Source organism: Natrix helvetica, assembly GCF_964273705.1.
Source record: "Natrix helvetica genome assembly, chromosome: 6".
NCBI classification, from domain to species: domain Eukaryota; kingdom Metazoa; phylum Chordata; class Lepidosauria; order Squamata; family Natricidae; genus Natrix; species Natrix helvetica.
The window spans coordinates 17,011,663-17,025,522 of NC_138553.1; the positions used below are offsets into that span (position 1 = coordinate 17,011,663).

The 13,860-nt window shown below is 37.9% G+C and overlaps 1 protein-coding gene across 10 annotated transcripts in view; it reads right to left on the minus strand.

Moving 5' to 3' along the window:
- Positions 1-3,958: 3,958 nt before the first annotated feature.
- Positions 3,959-13,860, minus strand: part of CAPRIN2 (caprin family member 2) — a 31,757-nt gene continuing 21,855 nt past the window's right edge. The window contains exons 15-20 of one of the 10 annotated variants that reach the window (XM_081956791.1): positions 13,354-13,506; positions 12,341-12,524; positions 10,178-10,300; positions 7,837-7,937; positions 7,158-7,221; positions 3,959-4,824 (exon numbers count right to left, since the gene is read on the minus strand). In XM_081956791.1, coding sequence (XP_081812917.1) covers positions 4,256-4,824; positions 7,158-7,221; positions 7,837-7,937; positions 10,178-10,300; positions 12,341-12,524; positions 13,354-13,506 — 1,194 coding nt within the window. In that variant the 3' untranslated portion in view covers positions 3,959-4,255. Of the gene's footprint in view, positions 4,825-5,418; positions 6,475-7,157; positions 7,222-7,836; positions 7,941-10,177; positions 10,364-12,340; positions 12,525-13,353; positions 13,507-13,860 lie in introns of those variants that run through there. The other 9 variants (XM_081956790.1, XM_081956787.1, XM_081956788.1 and 6 more) reach the window with 9 other exon arrangements.

The following is a 13,860-nucleotide window of genomic DNA, read 5'->3' on the forward strand; positions in this document are numbered from 1 at the left end:
TCAGTATCTACACATACATGTGACAACCATGCTCAGAGACATTATCCCTGACATGAGTTTGAATGTTTCCAGTATTCTATGGAGAGATATCAGGAAGCCTCTTTATGTTCAACATATGCACATATCATTCAGTTAAAAAGTATTTGGCCCTTTGGATGTTCTCAATCTTTTTAGCTCAAATCAAATTTGGCTCAGTTTAACTACAGATCCTACTGATATATACCTAATCTAAATGAACAAAGAACATCAACATTTGATGCTTGTTTCCTTTATTTCATAAACAAATCAACCAATGTGTTAACAGTATGAGAAAAATCATGCCATCAATTAAAGGGCATAATTATGGCTAATGATCCCAATATCACTGATGTTCACACCACAAAAATTCTAAGGCACATCTCTCTCGCCTCAGAAGAAATTTCTGAAGACATCTGTAAATCATCGATACCCATTTGTCTGAAAAGGCTAAAAAAGCATTTTAATCCTCAGAAGCTTCGCCAGAGACAGTCTTGCAACTAAGAGCAATTGAGATAATTGTAAATCTTCAAAAAAAAAAAAAGTGGCTCTTATCACTGGATAGAACTAGCTAGGAAGTCACAAAAAACCCTAGAATGCCATCCAAGGATCTGGGCAAATTTTGACTGTACCATTAGAAAAGGACTGTGTAAAACGGAGTAATGAGAAATGAGAAGCCATAGATACTTAAATTTTGCCAAGCAGCTGGGTGAATCTCCAGGCTCCCGCAGAAATGTTCTATGGGCCAATAAATCAAAGGTGGAACTTTTCAAGTGACACGGGTTCGATTAGGACTGGTGGAAGCCAAACACTGCATTCCACAATAAGAACCTCATATGGATTATCAAACAGACAAAGGGGTAGTGTCATAGTTTGGAGATACTTTGCTGCTTCAACCTCTGGATGACTTGGTATCATTGAATAAAGCATGATTCTACTTTTAATAATTCCTCAGAAGAGTATCAGGCCATCTTTCTGACAGCTAAAGTTGAGGTGAAGGGGTTCATGCAGCAACAGAACGATCCCAAACATACAAGCAAATCTGCAAGAGAATGGATAAAGAAAAACAAACTCAGTGCTCTTGAGTTGCTAAATCAAAATTCAGGCCTAAATGCCATTGAATTGCAGCAGTTCCACTAGAAAATCCTAGAATGCTACCAAATTAACACAGTACACCATGGAGGAATTGGCCAAAATTCCTACACAGCAATATGAGGTTGATCTCCAATTATAGGAAGCATTTGTTAAAAGCATTCGTTATTGCAGCTAAATACAATAATACAATAGCAGAGTTGGAAGGGACCTTGGAGGTCTTCTAGTCCAACCCCCTGCCTAGGCAGGAAACCCTATACTGTTTCAGACAAATGGTTATCCAACATCTTCTTAAAGACTTCCAGTGTTGGGGCATTCACAACTTCTGGAGGCAAGCTGTTCTACTGATTAATTGTTCTAAATGCCAGGAAATTTCTCCTCATTTCTAAGTTGCTTCTCTCCTTGATTAGTTTCCACCCATTGCTTCTTGTTCTACCCTCAGGTGCCTTGGAGAATAGCTTGACTCCCTCTTCTCTGTGGCAACCCCTGAGATATTGGAACACTGCTATCATGTCTCCCCTACTCCTTCTTTTCATTAAACTAGACATACCCAGTTCCTGCAACTGTTCCTCATGTTTTAGTCTCCAGTCCCCTAATCATCTTTGTTGCTCTTTCTAGAGTCTCCACATCTTTTCTACATGGTGGCGACCAAACCTGAATGCAGCATTACCAAGGTATTATAAAGTGGTATTAACACTTCATGTGATCTTGATTCTACACCTCTGTTTATGCAGCCTAGAATGCGATGCAACAAGTTACTGAAGGAAGCCAACCACTGTGACAGGCTGCAGATTGACTGACTTTGGGAAGTAAATGAAACAAGTACTTAACTTTTAAATTTCTTCATTCACTTTGTTTATCGGATGGATCCACGCGAAGCCCTGATCATATTCAATTGCAAAGGAAAGCAAACATTCAGAACATCCAAAAGGGGCCAGATACATTTCCATACAGCTATAATTCAGGAATAACTTTTGTGGATTTGCTAGTTGCAAATGAAGCAATCCACAAGATTTTATCAATAAGATTGCTAATAACAGAAAACTGCAAGAAACAGTTACTGTACAATTAAAACCCCAACTGTTTAAAAAAAACTGCATACTAAACCAGCAAATTTCAGGTGTGTTTCTTTTTTACTTTCAGTAAGTCAGACAAATACAGCTTTAATATTCGTTAACCTGTTCATTGTTGTTGTTGTTGTTTTTAAAAAGGGTAACACAGAGAGCAAGTTTAAAATGTTTTATTACCTCAACATACTGAGATGTTTGCAAGCTTTTCAATACCGCACACATTCACAAAAAGATCTGGAGGTGCCTTCAGGACATAAGCCAACTGAATCCTTTGGTGAAGAGAGAGAAAAGGCTAGAGCTTGTGATGGAAGCTTCACAAATAATTCAGCTAACATAACTGTCACTTGGAAAAATAGGAGGGCCTTTAAGAATTTATAAAATGCAGAGTCAAATTAAATGGGAACTTTTTAAAAAGAGAGAGATTGGGGGAGGGAGAGAGGCACTTTCTAGATCGTTAGTAGTTGTTCTTGTACACCAATACCAGGAAAGTAAAATAAATCAGAACCAAAGTTGTAGAGAAAAGTTGGAGAATGCAGAGGAGAATTTACCATCTCTGCTTTACGGTATTCTTCAAATCTGCTCTTCAGGTAGTTTCAAATAAAGTCCTCAATTGTGATTATCTCCAGAGTGGTTCCACGGTGATGCTATAGTGCAGATCTTGAAGCCTTTAGTCTTCTGATATCCAAGGCAACAGTTCCTAACAAACAACTTGAGTGACATAGCCACTCATTTCCAACAAGAGTTTTATAACAAAAGGTGTAAAATCTGAAGTAAAGTGACCAACAGAGCTAGTGGTTTAATAAAATAAGATGTAACATTCCTGCTTGTGTAAAGGTTTACCCTCTCCCCATTTATTTAATTACCTGTAAGTTATTTTTCTGCTACAGCATTGGTATCAAAACTAGAAGGGGCAATGGCTATAAAACTCAAGATTTCCCACTTTTAGGGCTTATGGACACATTTAGAACTTGAGGAACATCTTATGATCTCACACCATGGTTAGTCACAGTGCCCAATTATATGGTGGCTTGCCCCATTTCTACTACTTTAACTTACTTTATTTTCCCCCAGGCAGTAAAAGTATAGCTCTTAAGCCCTGAACTACTGCCAGGTAAATACAAGGCCAGAAGCAGTTTTAGAAATGATGATGATGCTTGCAGCTGATGTTTTGCTATGTGAGGTGCTAGTTTCCCAATCCTGGGAATCAAGAGATGTTCCGGCAGCTGCTGTGTTGAGAACTCAAATTTTCTACATAATTACATAAATAGGAAATGAATCTTAGTCTCAATGTTCCTCTTGCTTTCAATGTTTAAAAAATAAAAATGATGTTGCGTTACAGATTTTTTTTTTGGGGGGGGGGGATGTTCCATCTAATTTTTAGTAGTAATTCTCCAGGGAACTCCATCATCTGCTATTTCTTCCTCCTACCAGAAGATTTGGGGGGATTGAATCTGCAACTTTTCACCTGCAAGGAACATACTTCCTAACTGGGTCTGTTTTCTTTTTCCAGTGGAATCTTACTTATTTATAAACTTATAGGGCCACCTATCTTATATGTGATAACCCTTGGCAGCTCAAAATAACATTCAATTAAAAACAGAATGAAATCTGGTCAACACCACCATATTAACTCAATCTCAGCACTATCCCACTAACTCTAAATTCACATGTGTATTTAGTCACTTCTATCCTAGCATAATGCCCGGATGAACAAGCCAAGTCTTCACAGCCCTCCAGAAAGTTAATATGACCCAGAATTATCACAGTAGCACAGACATTGATACTAAGGCATATTAATTTTTTTTATTTAGGCACGAGGCGTTGCGAATAGCCTAAACTCGAGGCAAATTTGAATAGCATAGTAAGCTGATAAATTACAGTTCAAGAGTAAGTGCAAACATAACATTCAGAGCTTTACTATCAAGGTTATATCACAACTGATAAAGTGCCACATCAGTGCTGATCCAACTCGTTGCAAGACAGATCACCATTTCCCCACTTTAGTATTTAGTATGCAATGTGAAACTAGCCCACCAGTTTTAACCTTCCTTCACCAAAGCGTTGGAGCAGCTTAATGTTCAGTCTTGATACAGGAGATATCCTGAGAAGGTAGAATATTTCCAACTACTTCCGTAAATAGCTCCTCTATGAAGGCGTAGCCAAATCTGGTCTCCTTGAAAGAGCTGGAGGACTGCATGGTTGCTTGCAGTCTCATGATCTGGAGCACCATCATTGGCATACGCAGAGACTAAAACCTCTTCATTTTTCATGAGGTTCACGTATAATGGTACATTCACAGCTAGCTTCAACATATGGAATATGAATACATAGGTACCATTAACAGGACAATTGAACCTACCAAGCTGTATATCAAAGGTTTCGCCAAGATTGTTTAACAAGAGGTCAAACACGATGGGTTGATCTAAAGTTCCAGGAGCCAAGTTAGAAGTTCTAGCAGCAGAAAAGGCAACTCTCATCTGCTGTGGGAGGGGATAGACGTGTACAGGTAGTAGGGTGGCTGCTTGGCTTGTCACAGGTATATCGACAGGAGTGATGCTGCGGGAATCACCCTGCCCAGTCTCCCCACTGTTAAACATCTCATTGTCACGCTCTGGACTGCTCACCTGAGAAGAATCGTTCCATCCTGCTGTTGGAGATCATGAGCAATTGTTAGTTCTGATATAACCATTAAGAAATCCATTTTTAGAAGACTTCAAAGTTCAGTTTGCCAAGATTTATAGAGTAGATCAGCCTTCCCCACTGAGCATCTCCAATTCTGTTGGAACTACAATTCCCCATTATTAGCCACAGTCATAATATGGATGGCATCATATATGAGAAGGCTGATCTAGACAAATGCCAGTTACTGGTTCGTCCCTAGTTTTTACAAATTTATGTTCTTCAGATTGTGAAAAGAGGACATATGGCTTCAAAAATGAATACTGTAATTTTTTTAAGGCTGAGAGACATAACACACCTCTGGCTTCAACAGTTATTTAACAAGTATAACCATGACTTGAGAATATCCTACAGTTTACTAGGTTGTTTATTTTCCCTGACTTCCAATTTTGACCATGCTTCTCTGCCCCAATATTTGTTTTCTTTGCCATTTAAATAATAAAATTAGCCACCTTTGATTGGCTCTTGTTACTTTGCTTATTAGTTCCTTGCAAATCCAGACTCTCAGAATAGTACCATGTTTCCCTGAAAATAAGACAGGGGGGTCTTATTTTCTTTTGACCCCCCCCCCGAAATAAGTGCTTGGCCTTATTTTCAGGGTGGTCTTATGATTTTTGAGGTGCAGGAGGTGATGAGCGTTGTTGCCTCATGGCTGCTGATGTATTGCAATATTTGGGGGGAGGGCTTATTTTCGGGGGAGGGCTTATTTTAGCACATGCGCTCAAAAGCCTGATTGGGCTTATTATCCGCGGAGGTCTCATTTTGGGGGAAACAGGGTATTATTTCATGAAAAAACAACTCAATTAACCATGCATGTTTAAGCTAGAAACAGGTTTTTCAACCTTCATTCTCTAAAAGCTGGGTAGAGGTGTTATATGCATTGAACATACTTCTGCAATGAGTTCAGCATTGAAATAATTTAAATCTATCTTAGACACCAGAAATTTAAATACATCTGCAGTATCTTTAATACCATGTTGAGAAATAGAAATTGTCCATTCAGACATTTTTGTATAGTTATCAAACTATATTATTTTCCTCAAACTGTTGCCCTGTAAATGTTCGGGGAATTCTGAAAGTTATCATCCAAAACATACTTGGAGGATACCAGGTTGGAGACAGCTAGGATATTATGAGTTATTAAATTTGATTTCCAGAACTACTTCATATTATATGATGCTCTTCAAATTAAAGCTTAATTCTCACAACTTCATAAAAACAGAAACTGAATGGTTTACTTCAAATTACTACAACCCATTGATTTACATAACAGAATGCCTAAAAAGTAAAAACCCAGCTGCTTAAATATTATATTATACAATAGGAAATATATTTTTAAGGATGCATTGCTCTTACTTCCAAGAAAAGACACATCTTTAAAAATGTGTTTTTATTTAGCGTAGAAAACCAAGTTACCAATCTGTCAACTATATTGTTAATCAGCACTAACTGAATTGGTGCATTTTGGCAACTACAAGATTGTTTTCAGACTCTGCTTCTTTCTCATTTTTCTCTGTTTTTCTCAATTCCCTTCTTCTGAAGTATTTTTTACCACGTGTTCTACCTCGAGCTCTACCTGCTGAGCAGTTTTCTTCCTGTCTGTTTTCTTGCCTGTAACCTAAAACATAGAAGCTTTAAGGATTTTATATTTTATATAAAGTTGATATGGCTAAACTGGAATTAAATATTTTCTTCTATAGCCTGAAAAAAAATGACTGTTTTATAGTCTCCAATACAGATGGGCAAAATGTTCTGTGCCTGGAATCACTGATTTCAAGTTGTCTGAATCCAAATGGATACTTTTTAAATGTTTGCATTCAAACATTGAATAAAATGGCTTAATTTGTTCCAGGCACAGAACAAAACGTAGATATCAATCTGGACAGAAGTGGTTCAGAGGAAGAGAAGAGCAGAAAAAGTTAAGAACATGTCATCCCTACTGAGGAAAGGTGGGGATGGACATTTTCCTCCCTGCTCTAATGAAAAGAACCTTTGCCAAAGTTTTGAATTCCTAGCAGTTATTAACTGTTCAAAAATAGAACCTAAGTATGCAATTACGGTACTGTGTATTGTTAACAGCACTGAATGGGTAGTGATTCCTTCAGAAGTGCCTCAGATTCTTTTCCAGGCCTACATCAGATAAAATGCCTAAGAACATGGAATCTGTCCTTGATTGCTTAGGCAACAATGCACGTAATCCATATTGTGCTGGATTGATTAATCATAGTGGAATGCAACCTGAGCACTGCAGTGGGACTTAAAAGAGACTTACATTTTAAGTCATGTTAAAAGTAAACTTACCTCTTGAATTAGTTCGACCACTATTAATACCTCCTCGCTTATAGTTTGGTTGGTAATTCATATCCTAAAAAATGAACATTTGCCTAAATTTAGTAAAGGGCAATAACATCATTCTTACCATCACTTGAATTTTTCATATCATAATTAGTCGGTTAGTAGAGTGGGAGGGAGCTGTGCTGTGCCCTGCATCAAAAGTTTGTTGTTACCTGGCAAATATCTGAAGTCCAATATCCTTAATTAGCACTAGTTTAATTAGGATATATCATATGCCTGAAAATGTTAAACTACACCCAATTCTTGTTCTGATTTTCCAGAGGTTATTACATTATAAATACATAAATACATTATTCATAAAAAAGACTATTTGATATTCAAATAGACAAAGTGAAAAAAATTCAGAGATCTAAACCCCAAATTAAAATTCATCAATAGGATATGATATACAAACCAGGTATGAACTATGATATATTAACTTATTTATTTATTTATACTCCATTTATTTGCTCTAGATAGCACTTACTATTAGCCATCCTAAATTACAAGCCTCAGCCTGCTATCAGGTTTTATGAAGCATCCCTTATGTCAAGTTAATGCTCGATTTTGACTTTTGCACAGAACATAGGATGCTAAATTATAGTAAAGCATATTTGGTCTGTAACAAAGCTTGTCAAGTCATTACCCTCTGAGAATACTGCACTGAAGAGTAATCTCTGCCAGGAAGCTGTAATTGGCTATAGGTTCCATTAGGGATTGAAGGCGATCCTCTGTAAGATTCAAAGCCTGCTGGAATAAAACATTTGTTTGGTGGGAAACACTTCATATTTCCATTAAATACTAAAAATGTGCCTTTCTCCACTGGTGTGTTAAGAGAACTGTAATACACCTTGTGTCATGAAAAAGAACAGACCCAATTTGTTGTCCAAGAGGAAATGAGCAGAATGTTGAATATTCAGTAACTTAACTACCTTTATTGTAGTAACCATGGGCAAAAAGATATGCAACTCTTCCAAGGACAGGGAAGTCAATGTCTAAGATGCTCTTTAGCAACCAGCATCCTTAGCGTTTCACTGGTTCCTGACGTCAAGATTCGAGCATGTTAGACTGGGTCTGTTTTATGTGATTAACTTCAAATAGGGATTGGGGGGGAGAGAGAGAGAGAGAAAGAGAGAGAGAAAGAGAAAGAGAGAGAAGAGAGAGGGAGAGGATTGGATTGGACTGGATTTTGCTGTGTCATTCTTGATCTTGGACCTGACACCAGGGGTTACTCTGATCACATATACTATCCATTCGGTGCAAGTTGTAAGTTGGAAAAAAAATTCCTAAATGTGTGCTTGCTAATCAAGGACTGCATGTATAGGCCAAAAGCTTACTGGAATAGTAGACTTGTAAGTAAAGTAAGATTTGGAAACACCCATACTTCTGGGAAGTGAAATTAGGTCCATCACTAAGAATCTGTCACTCGGATTACACTGAGTGAATTCAGATCTACAGAGATGCATAATCTGCAGTCTAGTAGAGTGTAGCCTCTTACTGTGTTTCCCCGAAAATAAGACTGGGTCTTATATTAATTTTTGCTCCAAAAGACACATTAGGGCTTATTTTCTGGTTATTTTTAGGGAAACGTGGTAATAAATGTACCCATCTGGCTGACAATCTTAACTGGGGCTTATTTTGGGGGTAGGGCTTAAATTATGATCATTCTGAAAAATCATGCTAGGACTTATTTTCCAATTGCGTCTTATTTTGGGGAAACAGGGTATATTCCCCCTATCTATTGGTTGCCAGCAAGAATTCCAAACTATCACTATCTATGACTCTCATAGGTGAGAATATATGCATGCATGAGGTGGAGGATGAAAGTCTCAATATACATGGGAGAACATGAGTGCATGGAAAAATAATTTGTTGCTCGCACATTTATTGAATTATTTTAAATCTGAGCATCAGTGTAAATGCATAAGAAGAGAGTCACTCTGAGGGCATACTTACCTGTCAAATAATTAACATATAATTGACACCTGAAACAATATTTATATATTGCGTTATATATAACCTAATTCAAGCATGTATGCTGTCCCCTTTTTGCATTGTGCCCTTGACATGCTGTCCAGAGTGGTATTATTCATATTTTAAAAATTACTCATTGTTCCACCATAGCTTCATTATTCCGAATGTGTAGGATTACTAATAACGCTAAGTATTAACACTATTTGATCAGTCCCGGGAGTGTATCTCAAAATCCCCACAATTTCTAATCCTTACTATCTTAGATTCACATTATACTTTAACGTACTGTTAATATTATTAATGCAATTAAATTACCTAATCCTAAATTCCCACCAATATTAAATGATAGGACTTAGTAGGGGATAATATAGGGTGCAAAGAAATTTTATTTATGTTTAAATGAAGTAATGGGAAAATGATAAAGGATTATGGAAAGAGACTAATATTGCTGAAGTTGGAAGATTAGAATTATACATATTTATTTATATCACTATTATTAATGTTTAAAAAAGACTTGACAGTCAATATAAAAATATGTATGTTTATACTGGAAAAAAATAAAAAAAATACTTTAAAAAAAGAGTGGTATTGTTCTTGGTCCAATAAGGATTGTATTTCATATTCTACAGTTCAAGTCCACAGAATCTCAACTACAATGATTGTTCTTTCAGGATTCATTTCTGAACAGGACTAGTAATAGGGCTGCACAGGGGTGGGTTCCGGATCCCATTGCAACCGGTATGCTGCAACGGAGCCGGGCGTCCACCACGTGCACATGTGCATGCGTACTTACCCCCGCGACACTCCAGCTGCTTGGCGGAGCATCGCGCAGGCGCCATACGCTCCATGCACGTAAGCCCTGATTGGCTCAAATACAGGTAAGGGGGGGGGCCCTCCGGAGCATTGTGCTCCCAGCAGGCACTGGTACGCCCGTACTGAGGCGTACTGGTCGTATCCCACCACTGGGTCTGCATCAAAACATACATCAACGTTTTCATAAAACTGGAGCTTACCTTTGTATCCACCAGGAGAGCGATAAGAATTGTTCATTGATCTTACACCCCTGAGAGACCCTCTGATAGATCCACGGTTTCCAATAAAAGGCTGTGATGGTCTAGGAAAAGTGGCTGTCTGTGCTGCATAAAAAGTGAGGGTACCATTGCTGACAGGAACAGCTCCCTCAGCCTGGCAAGTACCTGCTTAAGATGAGAGGTACACATCTTACATACTCCTGTAAGCGACTGCAAAGGAAAAGAATGTGACTCCTGACCTTTTTCCCTCAACCTTTATTATTCAGGATTATTTGCACTCTGCTTGTTACACACAGGAATTGTTGCACGCTTGTTACGGTTAATAACTGTTTAAAAATACATTGGTTGAATTTAAAACTTCATTAAAGTAGTTGGGACTTAACGCAAACTAGTCAGTCTGGAGGCTTAGAAGTATTAAGACAGACAACGATAAGTTTAAATGTACTTAACGCTTCTTGCTACGAAACAAAACAATGTATTAAAATAAGACATTAAGAAAACAAAGTTACCAATTTAAGTTTTCCTGCCATTCATCTCGTCAAAATGGGTATGATCCATCACTATTTGTTACTAATTACTAAGGAATTAATTTCAACATTCTATTTTCCCACAGTAGAGAAGAGTACAAGGTACTCAAAAAAGCAGGGGTCTCCAACCTTGGGCACTTTAAGACCTGTGGACTTCAACTCCCAGAATTCCTCAGCCAGCCAAAGCTAGCTGAGGAATTCTGGGAGTTGAAGTCCACAATTCTTAAAGTGCTCAAGGATGGAGACCCCTGCTCAAAAGCAGCATTCATCTCAGAAGTGAGCAATTTCGTTGCCTAGCTCCCACAAAGACATCACCTGCATCTAAAAATAATTTGGAAACATGCCAAAGTTGTCCAGACCCATCTACCTCCCAAAAGAGAATATTCTACTATAGGTTCCCAACTAATGGAATGGAGAACATGGATACTTTTATAGCTTTGCAACAAAATTTACTAATCTCTCTCCCTGCCCGTATAATCATAGCAGACGAAATCAAAACCTTTCATTGGAATGCATGGTATACGACAAGAAAAATCCCAGTATGGGGGTGGGAGTGTGTTGGGGGGGGGGGCAGATGTAGAAATGATAATAAAGAAGATGCAATGGTAGGTTATTGAAGAGTGTTATGCAGTAAAAGCTCCGACATCACCAATTATACTCCCACGGGAGGTATAAGTGAGATTACAGGGAAGGAGGAGGAGGAAGCTGAACATTTTCTAGCTTTTTAGATGTAGGTAGCGATTGGAGGACATAAGGGAGGACTGAAAAAAACCAGAACAGTCTGGCCAGGTTTGATGCTTCAGCTGAGAAATAAACCTCCTTCAAGAAGTTCAAATCAAATGAAAACAATTTAAAGTTCTGTAATAGAAATGCTTCCAATTTTCAGTGGTCATCATGTTTACCCTCTTGACTTATTATTAAAATGTACTTGCTTTTACAATTATTTTCATGGGAGATATATACTGGTATATATCTATATAAACGTAAAGGTTCCCCTCCCACATATGTGCCAGTCATTCCCGACTCTAGGGGGCAGTGCTCATCTCCGTTTCAAAGCCGAAAAGCCAATGCTGTCCAAAGAGTCTCTGTGGTCATGTGGCTAACATGACTAAGCATCAAAGGCGCACGGAACACTGTTACCTTCCCATCAAAGGTGGTCCCTATTTTTCTACTTGCGTTTTTACATGCTTTCGAACTGCTAGGTTGGCAGAAGCTGGGACAAGTAACGGGAGCTCACTCCGTTACATGGCTAGAGATTCAAACCGCTGAACTGCCGACCTTTCTGATTCTCTCTCTCTCTCTCTCTCTCTCCCTCCCTCTCCCTCCCTCCCTCCCTCAGATGATCATGGGACTTTCCAGTATTGGGGTAAAAAAATATGGTCAGCTTAAAATTTAATGTTCACTTTGGTCACATCAGACTACACTATCTTTTCAAAAGATGACTCCGTGAGTAAAAGTTTTTCTAACAGAACTAAAAAACCAAATATAAAGACTTAAGTTTTTCTGTCATTTTTGAAGCAATGAGTGTTAAATATTATGGGATGTTCAAAATGAGTTTAGAATCATGGTCATCTCTTGCATTATCAGTTCAGTTACTGATTTGCACTGAAATTCTTACCATTTGAAAGAGACTCTTGTGAAAAAGTTGTTTGTTCTGCATTTTGAGTGGATGGCAATTTACATGGGGGTGGCGTCTGTGTGCTTGCTGTCGAAAAATTCTGATTGTATCCTGTGGAATGCAGAGAATTCTCTTTTGCATCCTGCTCTCTACGAGGTGGCAAAGGTGCATTCACTTTGAACACCTACAAAAGAAGACATGATGTTATGAACTACCTTGGCCTAAAGCAGCAGCTTTTAGTGCTCCAAATCAAACAGATATAATTCATAGGGGAAATTGAAATGTTAATAATTTGCTATGGAGAAATGAAAAAGAGATTTTATAACTTCCAGGAAGTCTCGTCTCTAGCTTGCACATTTTTTTTCTTTCCAATGTTTAGTTTCATCTAGGGTTATAAATTGGGATTTCTAATTTACTAACATTCTAATTTCTAAAATGGAACATTGTGAAAAATAGATTACAGATAGTTCCTAACTTATCATAATTGAGCCCAGAATTATGGTTGTACACTGTGGAGTTCTTTAAGCAGGTTATTACACAAGGGTGGCTGATTTTACTTTATTTCTGGCAGTAATTAAATAAACGTGGTCATTAAACAAATCCATTATACCCAATCAGTGGTTTTGGCCTGAAATTGGAAATAATAATTGAAACTGCAAAAAAATATATATGCCAAAAATCAGTAATGTGACCGCAAGATGATGCAAATGCCTGTAAATTCAAGCCAGTTGCTAAACACCCAAAATATGATCACGACTGCAGTGTGTGTGCGTGCGTGCTCACAGTCATCAGAACTCTGGTACCAGATCAAAAATATCTTCTGAAAGGGGGCCGTCATAACTTTAAATGGCTGTTAAGCGAAGATTATCTGAAATGTCTATTCAACAAAATGTGATTTTGTTGTCTTATATCTTATATGAAGACCATCTGTTCTTTGTATAGGAGCTGCCAAAAGCAAAAAATGTGGCCAATATTTTGTTGTGTTGTCTAGCATCTAATTATATTATACTTACAGTCTGCATAGCCTGAAAAGGAGGAGCTTTTACATTAACAGCATTGCTACTTGATGGAGGAGATTGAAAAACGTTCCCCTGATGTACTGGTGATACGGTAGTTCTTGAGGGTGTCAGTGGGGTCTGTGATTCACTTGAAAGTGGAGTAGGAACCTTGAAGAGAGGAAGCAGAGTGAAACAGGTTAGGTTGTTAAACTCTAAATCAGGGGTGTCAAATTCGTGGCATCACATGACGTATCTCGACTTTTCCCCCCTTCGCTAAAATGGGGGTGAACATGGCCTGCGGGCTGCGATTTTGACACCCCTGTTCTAAATGATCAAACACCAGCAGTTTCTGCAAGAAATGATATTGTATAGTTATATTTATTTTCGGTAACCTACATTATTATAAATATTTGGAAGGATTCTCTGAAACAAAGATATATAAAAGTAAAAAGAGCAAAAGGAGGAGGTTTTTTTAGTCTTAATATATTGTTTTTTAACTAGAATAACTACGGTCTTTTATGA